This window comes from Protobothrops mucrosquamatus, unplaced genomic scaffold, assembly GCF_001527695.2.
Source record: "Protobothrops mucrosquamatus isolate PMUCROS unplaced genomic scaffold, P.Mucros_1.0 scaffold374, whole genome shotgun sequence".
In the NCBI taxonomy this organism is placed as follows: Eukaryota; Metazoa; Chordata; class Lepidosauria; order Squamata; family Viperidae; genus Protobothrops; species Protobothrops mucrosquamatus.
Genome location: NW_015386706.1, coordinates 398,776 through 411,855, shown reverse-complemented (window position 1 = coordinate 411,855; position 13,080 = coordinate 398,776). Strand labels below are relative to the sequence as shown.

At 59.8% G+C, this 13,080-nt stretch overlaps 2 protein-coding genes across 2 annotated transcripts in view; both read right to left on the bottom strand.

Annotated features, from left to right (window-relative positions):
* Positions 1 to 2,893: 2,893 nt before the first annotated feature.
* Positions 2,894 to 4,636, bottom strand: LOC107287307 (beta-crystallin B2-like). The gene is made up of 5 exons (XM_015815805.1): positions 4,585 to 4,636; positions 4,251 to 4,369; positions 3,868 to 4,000; positions 3,343 to 3,485; positions 2,894 to 3,185 (listed from the first exon to the last, which is right to left on the bottom strand). The coding sequence occupies exons 1-5, from the start codon at positions 4,630 to 4,632 to the stop codon at positions 3,017 to 3,019; spliced, it is 612 nt and encodes a 203-aa protein (XP_015671291.1). The 5' UTR covers positions 4,633 to 4,636; the 3' UTR covers positions 2,894 to 3,016.
* A 3,318-nt stretch (positions 4,637 to 7,954) lies between these two features.
* KIAA1671 (KIAA1671 ortholog) overlaps positions 7,955 to 13,080 on the bottom strand; it is a 16,032-nt gene continuing 10,906 nt past the window's right edge. The window contains exons 6-10 of the mRNA XM_029284103.1: positions 10,141 to 10,259; positions 9,363 to 9,591; positions 9,107 to 9,284; positions 8,774 to 8,892; positions 7,955 to 7,996 (exon numbers count right to left, since the gene is read on the bottom strand). Coding sequence (XP_029139936.1) covers positions 7,955 to 7,996; positions 8,774 to 8,892; positions 9,107 to 9,284; positions 9,363 to 9,591; positions 10,141 to 10,259 — 687 coding nt within the window. The remainder of the gene's footprint in view (positions 7,997 to 8,773; positions 8,893 to 9,106; positions 9,285 to 9,362; positions 9,592 to 10,140; positions 10,260 to 13,080) is intronic.

Below are 13,080 nucleotides of genomic sequence, written 5' to 3'. Positions count from 1 at the left end.
GGAGGAGGAGGAGGAGGCGGAGGAGGAGGGAGGCGGCGGCGGCGTCCTTGGAGCTGCGGCGCTGGGCTGCGTCTCCGGGGCGGGCGGGGCGGGGGGCGAGGCTGCCCGGGGAGGGCGGGGGCGGGCGGCAAGGCGTCCCTGCTGCGCTGCCCCTCCGCTCCGATTCCCCGACCTAACCCGCTGAACCCGAGGCCCCTGGAGCCCTGGCGGAGGCATCGCTCGCCCCAAGAGGGAGGCCTCCCCCCCCCCAGAACAGAAAAGATACGCTTGGAGGTAGGCCAATCTATGCAGATTTAAGTATTACAACCTATTGGGTCAATTACGGCTTCTTTCATCGGGTGACCGTCTCGGCTATCGAAGCAACCGAATGGCGCACCAGAAGATTTCTTTTTTGCTGTAGATTTGGTTTGTGTTAGTCATATGTTTGGTGCATTTAAAAGAATTTAGAAGGAATAAAATAATGCTGCGAACATGAGTCAGGTAAATTAAAAAAGAGTGAGGATGATTTTCCTCGTTTCCCCTTTCAAGTAAGTCAATTTGAAAATAATTGAATAAAACAACAAGCTCATTCTAATTGCATTCGTTTTATTGTGCGGAAGAAAAAATTGCATCGTGTTTCCGAAAGCTGGAGCCCAGGGCAATTCTGGCAGCAGAGAAGCGTCTTCACCGAAGGTTCTGCCCTGGCATCGCTGGCTTCACCGGATATCTCCTTTTAAACGTTAAATATCAGACCATTGTGGGGGAAATTAAGGTTGGCTAGGGCTATTCCTGTGGTTATTACCTACAAATCCTTAAGGAAAGGATTTGCAATAACAGCCTCACTTGCCCCTCGCAGCACACGGAAGCCAGCTGGCGGCTGAGGGTCCCCACCTGTCCAGGCAGCTCCCCCTTGGCGAGGGTCCTCGGTCACAAGCGAAATTGGGAAGTCTGTTCCCGCAGAGCTTCCAGTTTCGATTCCATCAAAGACCCCCTCCGACTCAGCCAAATATTTCGGATCTTTCATTACGCATTTGCAGATAGGCCTATTCCACCCCCCCCCCCCATCACAATCCTTGCATCTCCTGATCAGCAATGGCCGCCAAGCATTTTTAAGAAAGCTATGCCAAGTGGCTGCCCTTTTCTCATGTTTTGCCATGAGAAAAGCCTCCATAATCAACCTGCTTTGCCAAACATCCGAAGGGCCCTCCAGTCAGGGATTTAAAAGGCCACAAAGGCAGCCCTTTTTAGCAGCAGCAGCAGTAGCATAATCACCTGGCTCTCTGCAGGTTTTCTTTCCCCTAAGAGTAACCAATGAGCGAGGAGGAGAGTGCTGGGACCCACCGGAAGGGCTGCAGGGAAGGAGGGCGTTGGTGCTGCTTCTAGGCCCCTTCAGAGTTGAGGGTTTCCGTCGTGTACGGAGCCAGGCTCTCTGCAGACCCAAATGCTTTCTTTCTGGGTCGGCCGATGCTGAAGGCCTCCAGATGCTCCCGTTCTTGTCCAAAGATGCGCCTTGCAAACCCCAGCAAATCTCTTCCTGCTGAGACAAGGCTGGGGGACCCACACTACCTCTTGCAGCCGTCTTCGTTCTCCCTTCGCAGGGCTGCGGGGTTGGCCCACCGCTCCCCAATTCTCTGCTGGGGGCATCTCGGTTGTAGCCTGCCAGGGATTGCCAGAAGCTTCCGGCACTTCAAGGGTTCTCCTCGGATTCAGAAAAGTTCTCCTGCCGAGGCCACCTTCAGATACACCATTGGGAGGGGGAAAAACTCCAGTCACGGTGCTCAAGCTGCCAGGCTCTCTTGCCTGCCCACGTGGGCACTGAGGCAGCTGCAGCGCTCCCTCCCCCCCCTTCCTGGGGAAAATTACAGGGGGGCCCAGGCTCTTCCGCCGCCTCTCCCCACCCAGGACGGATGGATTGCCCTGCAAAGGGGCAGGAGGGGAGCAGGCGACATGGTGGCGCCAGAGGAAACGGAGCAGGGGAGGGTGGCGAGAGAGCTGCCAAGGCTGGCCGTGTGTGCCTGGCAATCACGCCTGGGGAGGGGGATGCCCCCGACTCCACCCATCTCTGCAGGTTTGCACTAAGGCGACTGCAGTTACAGCCTTTGCGTGTCCTGGAACCGAAGGGAAAAGGGATGCCAGATGTTCTTCAGATGTCTCAAATGTGCCAAAGCGCAGAGAACGTAAAAGGCTGGAGAACCAAAGGGGCGTGAGGCCTTGGCCCCTTCCCCCCTCCCCCCCAGAGCAAGAGAACTCCAGCGGCAATGACAAAAGCAACTTTGCCCCAACCTTCCCTTCATCTGTTGTGTAGAAGTTAAAAGCATCTAAATATTTTGCAAAGCGACCCGATCAATGCCTGGATCCTGTGCTTACATTTTTTCTGCCGTCTTTGGGCAAACTGAGCCAATCCCCTTCCAGGGACTCTCGTCCACTGGCACCAGTTAATCCCATCAGGTCCCACATGGCTGGGCAGTGAGGAGGAGGGGGGGGGGAGGCTTGCCAATAGCCAGCTGAATCAGCCTTTTTCTGTCTCTGCTTCCTGCGTAGCCCATGGTAGACTCCCCAAAGATTTGCCCTGCTCAATGTCCAGCCCACCAATCCAGGCCAAAGCCCTTTTGGCACGGGCAGGGGGAGGAGGGTGGGGGAGAGAGGGAACTGGGGGCGAAGGGAGCAAGGCCTGTGAGGAGGGCAGAGGTTCCCGGAGTCCAGCTGGCCTGGCTGCCGCCTCCCCCCCCTTCAAGGAGGGGCAAAGCTGCAGATGCCCCTGGAGTGGCCGGGCTGCCCGCTGGCACCTCCAAACCGAGGGCAGCCTGGCCTGACCTGCCTGGAGCCCCATGGGGGGGGCAACACCAGGAGAAACGGAAGCCGAGGACCAGAACCGAGGAGGAGGAGGAGGAGGAGGACCGGGAAGAGCGTTTCAGATGACAAAAGCTTTATTCAGGGTGGGAAGCAGAAGCAGAGGCAGCGAGCGGAGGGGGGGCCCGGCCGGGCAGCGGAGGAAGACCGGGAGGCAGAGGGGGGCACTCCGGGGCCCAGCCGGGGCTTAGCTGGTGCGGTAGAAGGCGCCCTGCTGGTGCCACTGCATGTCCCGGATGCGCCGGACCGACTGGATGTGAGGCTGCTGGGCTCCAAACTCCAGGTTGTCCTTGTAGTCGCCCTTCTCAAACAGGCACTGGTAGCCACGGTAGCCGGGGTACTGGTAGCCCACCCACCTGCGGGAGGAGGGCAGGGTCAGGGGGGCAGGGAGCTCGACCCTCGGCTCACGCAAGGGGCAACCAGGAAGGGAATCCCTCTCTGGCTCGCTGGTCCCTTCCCGAAGCCCGGGGCGGCTCCCCAGGGGAGGCTCCTGCTGCCCGCCCAGAGACTTACGTGCCACTCTGCACTCGCACAGAGGACACCTTCTCCTGGTAGCCGTAGGCATGGAAGCTGGGCACGTCGTCATCCACAATCTCGATCTTCTTGCCGCTGAAGCTGGGATTCTCGTACAGGACGATCTTGTGCTCCTGGCTGTCCTGCAGGGAGGCAGGGGAGGGGGGAGCGGAGAGAGGGCCCCAGCCTCAGGTGGGGGTCCCGGCTGAGCTCCCCAGGACCAAACCTGAAACGCTCTTTAAGGGTTTCCCAATCCGGGTTCGCTCTGTAGCCCGTCGGGACAGAGCGGCAGGGCAGAGCCGTTCCCTGTGCAGCTTTTCCCTCCTCCCTTGGCGCCTGCCGAGCCTCCGGCTTTCTCGTGGCCAGCCCCTCCTCTCGTGGCCCTGCCCGGCAGCCACCGCCATCCCTCCCCATGGCAGAAAACAGTGGCAGGGAGCTTGCAGGGGGCCCTGGGTTAGAGCCAAGGGTCTGGCTGCCAGGCCAAGCGTTACTCCCTCCCCTCCGAGACCCCCCCTTGGCACTCACCACTTTGATGGGCCTCAGGGCGGAGATGCTGTCACTCCTGCGGCTGCTGGTCCAGGAGTCCCAGCGGGGGTACTCCCCCTTCTCAAAGATGAACTGCTCCCCTTTGAAGTGGGACTGCTCATATCCCACCCACCTGGCAGCAAAGAGAGACCAGGGTGAACCCCTGGCCGGAAGTTTCTCCCCCCCCCCAAGGAACCCCACTAGAGCTTCGGGGCTGCCCAGATAACGGAGCTGCCGCCCTCCCTCTGAAACACTTGGGGGCAGCGGGAGGGGAGAGCAAAACTGATCCACGGGAGCACCAGTCTGTCGTGGCCACCCCAGGCCCACAGCCTCAGTGCGGCCCACGGCCTCCCTGCCTCCGAGCCCCCTTCCCTGGCACTCACGGGCCAGAATGCACCACAATGGAGCTGACTTTCTCTACGCCGGCCTCCTTCAAGTTGGGGCAGGGGGTATTCAGCTCCTGGCAGCGCCCCTGGAAGTTCTCCTGCTCGAACAGGGCGATCTGGGAGGGTGAGAAGAGAGGGTGTCAGAGCCTTTGGGGCGCCCCGGACCAAGAGGGGAAGGAATCCTCTGCATCGGGGCCCGTCCGATGGAGGAGGGAGCAAGATGGCTTCTGACTCCCTCAGCCCCCCCAGGCAGAGGGTCTTTTCCTCTCCACCTGTCCACACAGGTTGCTCTCCGCCCCACACTTAGCTGTCTAGGGGTGGGCCCACTGACCTTGGAAGAGGCTTGCAGCTGCTTCGAGGTCTGGTGGTCCAAGGCCATGGTGAAAGGGGGCTGCTCCCTGAGGAGAGAAGTCACAGCAGGCGGGACACGCAGCTGCCACCGCCACGGCCCCCGCCCTATCTACCCGGTATGCTCCAGAAGGGCCACCACCCCTCCCATCTTCCCGTCTTGGGGACCTCTGGGCTTCCCGGGGGCGCTTGGCATCTCTCCAGCTCAGGGGAGAAGCTGGGCCATTGCCTGGCTCGGGACTGGCATGGGAAGAGGGATGGATGAAGACTCACCAAGGGGGGCTTGCATGGGGCATTTGCAAGAGGGAAGGGGAAAAGGAGAGGAGCCACCTCCTCTGATCCCAGTAAAATCCTGGGAAGCAGAAAAGGGATCCTGGCATATTTAGCCAAAAGAGAACCCTCATTTACTGCTTCCAGGGACCTGGGGGGGGGGGGGAGAGGTTGCAGCCAAGTGGCCAAGAAAGTGGTCAGACTTTCTGCCCACTGCGGAGTCTCTGTCCTTGTTCCCATCATCTTCCTGTTCTGCCTCTGCTCCGCCAATCTGCCCTTTTCCTCTATCAGACTCAACCCCGGTTGGGAAAGAGCCCCACGCCAAAGGCCCCGTCAACCCCAGAAAAAGCCAAGCGGAAGAAGCCTACCGGTTGCACCAAAATTTGCTCCTGCCGCTGAAAGCCCGCCGCCGAGCCCCACCATTTATAGAGGGCGGCAGAGTCCCAGGCCAGCAATATTGATCAGCATGTGACCCAAACCAAGAATGCTGGATTAAAGTATAATGCAAACAGAGTCAGCTCCCCCCCTGCCTCCCTTTGTCCTGGGAGAGTTATTTCATGAGCTTTCACTTTGGAGCTGCCCGCTTTGCTGGCTCAGCTCCGTGGGCAAGGAGAGCCCGGTTTTGTTGAGCTCAGCAGGGGCAGCCACCCGGGGCCTGGCGCTGCAAAACCCCTCCTCCCTCCCTCCCTCCCCAGTGGCCCCGGGGCCGTGCCAGCCGGAGCCGGTCCCTGCCACCAGGCCCTTTACGGGTGGGCAGGTGGGCTTCTCCACGGCACGAAGGGCTCCGGGCAGCCTTTCTCCCTGGGAAGCCAGGTCCAAAGTCCCTATCAGGCCCAGGCATCTCTGCTTACAAGCAGGCCGGGAATCCCCAAGTCCAGGAACAGACCCCTCCCCCCATGGGCCAGCCAGACTGGAGAGGAGGGCAAGTGCAGTCCCCCCCCCAGGGCTCGGGGGGGGGGGGGGTTCCTTCCTGAAACTGCTGCCACCGTTCATGCTCCTCAGGCTCCCGGTCTGCCCGCTGACATTTCCTGCCCTGAGAAAGTCCCCCCTCTCCGAGGGAGAAAACCACCCCAGCAGCTCCCGGAGGACTTCAGCCCAGGGCTGTCCGGAGAGCTGGGGAGCAGTCCGGCCAGGGCGGGCCCCGTCTGCTCGGCTGCTACGGGTGGCCAGCCTGTAGGCAGAGGGCTCCCAGGTGGTCCGCTGCATTTGGCGAGGGGCAGCCAAACAAGCAGAGGGAGAAGGTGGCCCCACGCAGGCTTCCAGTGCTTGCTCACCGGGAGACCAAACGGGGGTCTTCTGGGGTCTTTGCAGGGAGCGAGTGGCTTTGGGAGACAGGAGGCCTCGAGAGCTCCCCCTTGTGGCAACAAACAGAAGGGAGTCTGTGACCGGAGCGTGACTGGCAAAGCGCAAGGTGAGCCCAGGACAGCTGCTCCCTTTGAGGTGGAAAGGAGGCAGCAGCCCCCCCCACCCCGTGTGTGTCCATGCTCCCACTCCGTCCTCCTTCGCAGAGGAGAAGCGAGGCTGCTGCCCAGAGGAAGAGCCTGGCAGGGGGGCTTCCAACCCCCAAGAGAAGAAAAAAGACCTCAGCCACACAGGTTGCTCTGAACAAGCTTTTTAATCAGACGGTCAAGGCCAACAAGTCTTGGAGCAGAACCTCCCAGGGGTCTGCCAGCCAAGTCCTCCCAGCCTCAGAAACGGCGCATATGCCCAGAGTTCCTGCTGGCACTGCCAGGAGCGGCCTCCTCCAAGTGGCACAGGGGGCAGGGGCATCTCCCCCAAACAAGGGACAGGATGCCCGAGGGCTGGAGGCCTGGCAGAGCATATGGGCGTCCTTCTGCCTGGCTGGGAGGAAAAGAAAACAAAAGGAAAGAAAGAAAGAAAGAAAGAAAGAAAGAAAGAAAGAAAGAAAGAAAGAAAGAAAGAAAGAAAGAAAGAAAGAAAGAAAGAAAGAAAGAAAGAAAGAAAGAAAGAAAAGAAAGCAAGCAAGCAAGCCTGATCCAGGACTGGCACCTGGGAGGCACAGAGGCAGCTGGCTGTTTCACCCCAGGCCCAATGGCCGGCTGTCGCTGTCCCCTCTGGCGGAATCCTTTGGGAAGCCAGAGTAGCTTGAGAAGAGCACTTATGGGGGGGGGGAATGCAAGTTTCTAAGCACAGCAGCGTCTCGGGGGGCAGGAATGCAGACCCCAAGGCTGGGCGCAGGGCTGACTGAGCAGCCTCGCCAGCCAGGCAGGCCCAGAGGCAGCCTTGGGATAGCCACTGTGCCTCCAAAAGGCGGGGGTGGTGGTGACCCCCGTCCGCCCCACAGCATAACCAAAGAGATCTTCAGAGGTCTTTGGGCCCCATTTCTCGCGGGAGCATTCACAGAACCACCCAATTTGGGATTTCTCCAGCTGACCAGGATGGAGCAGAAAAGGGCTTGCAAGGATCTCTGCCCCCCCTCCACCTGCCCGCCAGGCAGAGGCACGTTCATTGGCTGACCGATATCCCCACACTTGGGATCAGGAGAGAAGGACTGGAGTCGAACGCAGGACTCTCTTCCCTGAATATTTACAAGAACATCTACAGTGAAGACAAAGACATCCTGAGGCCGATGGAGGCCCAGTTCCGTCTTTTTGAAGTGGGTGAAAAAGCCGCCTCCGTGGGGGATTGCAGCCATTCAAGAGGAGGCGCTTGGCCTTATTGCTTTCTCTCTTCTCGGGAAGGACCCCCACAAAACTTGTACAATAAAACATCCTCTGATCTTTGAACAGCAACAAGGATGAGCCATGGCGGCCTCCCCCACCTGTCCAAACAGCAAACCCACAAAAACGGATCCTGGAAGAACAACCGGCCCCTTTTCCTTCTCCTTCTCCTTCTCCCACTTCGGCAGAGATCCCTCCCATGGATCCCGGGTTCTCCCCTCGACCCTCCAGCAGGGAGGCGTCATGTTTGGGGGCCGCCCTGGCTGCAGGGGGGGTGGGCCGGGCCCCCTCCCACAGGTCCTCGGGGCGGAGCCGGGCGGGCCCCAGAGGAAGGCACTGAGCGCAGAGCAGTCGGTCAAGGCGGGAGGACGGCTCGGGAGGAGGGCAGGGGAAGGGCGGCGGTCAGTTAAGGCAGCTCCTCCTCTGGCCAGTCATGGCTTCGACCTGGAAAAGAGGGGGGAGGGGGGGAATCAGGGCATCTGGCCAGCCTGGGCCTCTTTCCCCTCCCCGACAGGCAGGGAAGCTGCTTGGGCACCCAGAGTCTACCCAGGAAACTTCCCGGGCCAGGATCCGCCCCCCCCTTCAGTCTGGCACCAGCAGGTGAGCCTGTCTTCCCTGCTCTAGTCCAGGCCTCAGCCCCCTCCCCTCACCCCCCCTGGCCCACCCACCCCCCGCACCTCAGAGGGGGCTCTCCGGCTGGCCCTGCTTCCTCCTGGACTTCAGCTCCGTCAGCCATGGGGGGGGCAGCTCCTCCGGCCTGAAAGGCAGCAGAGCCTCAGCAGCCGCCCTGGAGGGGCTTCCCCTGCCATGGGGGGGGGGGAACAGGACATGGGGTGGGGGAGGCTTTGCTGAAGTAAGGGGCAACCTTGCCTCCCCTTCTGGCCTGCAGGGCCCTGTGACTCCCCCTCCCCTCCCCCTCTCCTCTCTCACCTCCCTTCCTTCTCGGGGGTGGCCGCCGGTGCCGGAAACGGACCTTTGGGCGACTTGCAGAGGGGCGCAGGGGGGGCTTCCTCCCTGCCCCCTTCCAAATCGTGCCTTTTCCTGAGTTGAGCCTGTGGAGGAAGCCCCAGATCCCACTCAGGAGAAAATTGGGAAGCAGCTGATGGCCAACAGGGGAGGCGGAGAAACCCCCCCCCCAACAGCCTCTAGTGGCCTCCAGGCTGGCCCTGGGAAGAGCTGACACGGAGGGTTTCTCCTGGGGGAGGGTCTTCTCGGATGTACCTTGAGGGCGGAGGGGGCCAGGCCCGGAAAGAGTGGCAGCCGGGACTGGGCACGGAGCTGCCTCTCTGCTGCAGGGGGCTCCTCTTCCTCCTCTTTGTTCCTCCTGGGGGGCTTCTCTTCTTCACCATGAAGGGGAGGGGAGCAGAATTATCATCACACCAGAATGAAACACCCTCCCCCACAGACACACCTGGAAGCCACCAAGAGGCTTCAGGGCCAAGAGGGGGCCAGACTGCCCCCATTAGGCCAGACTCTCTTCTCGGGCCCCTCGAGATGCCCGCAGGGGGTGGGGTGGGGGATTCCTGGCTGCAACCCCCTCCCCCCAGGCCCCACCTGTGGAGTCCCTGAACATCCAGGCGCTGGCTGCTCCCTCCGCCGCAGAGGAGAACGGGGTCGGCTGGGCACTGGCACCCCTCCTGAGGATGCGGGAGATGGGGGCCCGATGCTGCTGCCGTCTTTTGCCCAGCAGGACCCGGCTCTTCTGGGTCCCCGAGTCCAGGCGGGGGGTTTGCTGGGAGAGAAGAGACTGCTTGCAATTGAAGCTCAGACCCCCTCCCTCAAAGCCAGGAGGACCTGCCCAGCAACCCACCTCCAGGAAGGAGAAGTCCGGGCTGGCCTTCTCCGTGGGGGGAGACGCCGAATCTGCATCTGGGCTGGAATCACCCAGGCTGGGGCTCCTCTGCTCCCTGGATGACTCCTGCTGGTCAGCGGCAGTGGCCAGGTCCCTCTGAGATGAGTACAAGGAGGCTCGGTGGCCGGGGGACGGCTTCTGCGCAGGGGCCACGCTGCCCTCCCAGGAAGGGGACTCCGGGGTGAAACTAGGACAAGCAGGGGGTGGAATTAGGCCCCCCAATGGCAGTTTGGAGCATGACTGATTGCGAGGACCCTTCCCTCACCTGGGGCAAGGGAGCAGCTGGTTCTGGGGAGGGGAAGGATTCTAACAGCTCAGGTAAATGGGGAGGGGGGATCAGTCTCCTCTCTCCCCCAGACCCACAAAGCCACCTGGCCTACTGCAGGACTGACCTCGTCCCCGCTGCAGCACAAGGTTGGGGGGCCTCACCCCTTCTGTGTCCTGGCCAGGAGCTGACTGAGCAGCAGAGGGCGCTGTGGGCTGCGTTTCCCAGGGAGAAAGCAGCTGGGGTGGGGGATGCCTTCATGCCACCTTCACACACACCCCCCCCAACTACTACGGTAGGAATCCAGAGCTGGCTCTTGAGGTCCTGCCTGGTGCCAGGGAGGGCCCGTCGTGGCTCCCTGCCCTTCTTGCTTGTCAACTGGCTTGCAGGAAATGGGTGAGCAAACGTGCCATTGGTGGCCCCCGTTTTGGCCTGTCTAGCAACAGCATTGCTCCCCCCCCAGACCCTCACCTGTCTCCACTGTGCCGCTGGTCACCCCAGGTGCCATACCTGCTGTCGGCCTCCTGCACGAGGACGTCGGTGTCCCTGGCCTCTGCTGATGGCCGGCCGAAGCACTCCTTCAAATGGTCCTGGGAAGGTGAGAAGGGAGAGCTGGCGTGACCCTGCCAGGGAGAGACCTGGGGTCTCGGTGCCAGGTGGAATGGGCTCGGGGACAGCACCTCCTCCCTTTCCCACTTCCCCGTGGCGGTGGAGGCACCCCCTAATTTCCACACCCAAGGGGCCACCAGGCCAAATCTTGGAGCAGCCCTTGGGAAGCAGAGTTTCTGGGACTTCCGCAGTGGGTTTGCAGGAGCCGAGGGAGACGACAGCTCTGCTCTCGCCAGCCACAGAGCCTTTCATAAGGACGGGAAGCCGGACAAAACCCCTTCCTAATCACATTCGTAAGTGTTCATATTTAACCGCTTTATGGAGATTAGAGAACTTCAAAACCGTGAGCTTAATTTGACACCTTGTGAATTGTACCTTCTTTGGATTTAAGAAGTTTTAAAGAGAGACTTATGAATTTTAAATAATATACAATTGGCAAAAACAAAAAAAAGGATTTTGATTTAAGAAAGTTCTAAATGGACTGGGCAAGATTGGAAAAACTGGCTATTTTTGCTGTAAGATTTGAAAAAAACAAGTTTGCAACTGAATGGGAAATGACTGAGGTGGAATTAAAGCCACACTAGGAACGGAGGCCTGATGAAGTTTGCAAATGGACACTAGAGGGAACTAAAAGACCAGGTAGAAAAGAGCTGAAATGGGAAGCCAGTTGTAACTTTTTCTTATTTTAGAGCAGGCATGTCAAGCTGCCGGGATGCATCATACTGAAACCGTGCCCACCCAGTTGCTGGCAATGGGGGGAAAAATCGCGATACGTTGTGCAACGTCACGCGACGCCGCGAGTTTGACATGCCTGTTTTAGAGAGATTTTTTTTAAAACCTGGACTGAAATATCAATAGCTGATATTTCAGAAGGGACAGAGATCTCAATGAGTAAGCTTTCAGAAGAAGACGATGATGAGAAAGACTTTTACCTGCCAAGGCGCTACAGGGTTTGTTCGGAAGACAACAAACCTGGAATTACCAAAATGGAAATGCGAAAGACCAGTCCAGAAAAGGATCCGCGACAAGCATTGGCTCTTTCCCCGAATGCCCCCCCCACCCCCCACCCCCAGGAGACAAGCCTGGGAGGAATCTCTCTCTGAAGCCTCACAGGTCCCCCTATCGCGGCCAGGCCTTCTCCCAACGGCCATCTCGGGGGGGGGGGCTGACCCACCGCCTTCTGGCAGCGCAACACCCACAACTACTCACCCAGAGACACATTGCGTGTTCAGGTTGCAGCCAATCCCAGTGCCTGCTTGGCTGGGGGCAAGTTCTATGCTGCACACATACACACACACACACACACACACACCCTGGACGCAGCAGGCCCCCTCCTGAGACAGCCAAAGAAGGGGTGCGGTGATGTCCCCCCCCGCCAGAGAGACGGAGGAGTCCTCCCTGGCCTGTGTTTGCTGCCTCTGGCCCCGCGCCAGGGCAGGGCGAGTCGCTCTCAGCCGGAGCCACGGAGGGTCACCCGGAGGACGAGACCACCACTGAAAAGACCAACAAGCAGCATCACCGCCCGGATGGGCTTTCTGGCGGCCCTGCTCACCACCAGGTAGGAGCCAGGGATGACTGAGACAGAGAGGCTTTCAACAAGGAGCTGAACAAAACCTGCTCTGTGTTCCCGGAGGAAAAGGCAGACCTCCACCCCCCCTCAGTACACAAAAGTGTGGGTGGCAAGGACTGTCACAGAGGAGCCCTCTCCGCCTTTCTCTTCAGACCCCGAAGAGCTTCATCCAGAACAAAGCACGAGTCCCGACTCTTTTGCTCAGCAAAGGCAATCCTGAAAGATGACTCCATCTGTCAAAACTACGTCACGGCGTAACTCCCGGACGCTCGGCCCTTGTCGTCCCATCCTTTCTGCCCGCTTCCTGTCCGGCTGGTGGCTGGCAAAAAGCAGGAGTGGCCAGTGCAGCGCCCCACACACTGGTCCCCCTGAGACAAGGCCCCCACTTCCAAAGCGTTCCCTTCCAATGCACACAACTGGGCAAGTCTGCTTTGCACACACAACTCCTGACTCACAGCAAGGCTTGGCACACACACACACACACACAAAGGGAGAAGGGAGCCCCTGCTTTAGAGCAAGTCACGGCTGCAGCCACAGATAAGCAGCAGTTCCTAGAAGTGGCTGACCTCACCAATGACAGGCTCCCCCCTCCCCCCCCCGTGATCACAGCTCTTTCCTGGGGGGGGGTTGACTCCTTCCTAGAAGCAGCAGGGGCAAGGAGCCAAGGCTTCAGTTGGGGATGGGGAGGGGGTCACAAAAGCCCCCAAAGGGGCAGTCAGTCATGCAGCCAAGATGGAGGGGAGAGGGGTGAGGCGGGTTCTGGGAGGGGGCTTCAACTGCTCCCCTCCAGGAGGGCTTCCCAGAAGCAGAAGCTTCTTCAGTGTGACTCCAGTAGGTTTTCTATCTCCGCCCCTCCCCAAAGACTTTGAAATGTTCAAGAGTATTTTTAACCAGAGCCAGAACAATTCAGCCAGACATCTGCAGCGTCTCCTGTGCAAGTGGGGGGGGGGGAAGGGGGGAGCCACTCAAGGATGCAGCCTTCTTGTACAGGAGCAGCAGAAACGACCCTGACCCACTCCTCAAGATCCAGGGCTTCCCCTCGGGAGAAGGACCCTCACTCTGGAGGGAAAACCCCAAGCATCCCTAAACTCTCTTTAAACCGGACTCCTCTGTCCGGACTCCAAAGCCCGGACAATGCCAGCCTTTCAGCTGGTCAGGAGGGAATCAGAACAGCCATACCTCTGGACACCAGAGAAGGCAGCCCCCACTGTGTGTTTCTAATCCCCCCCCCC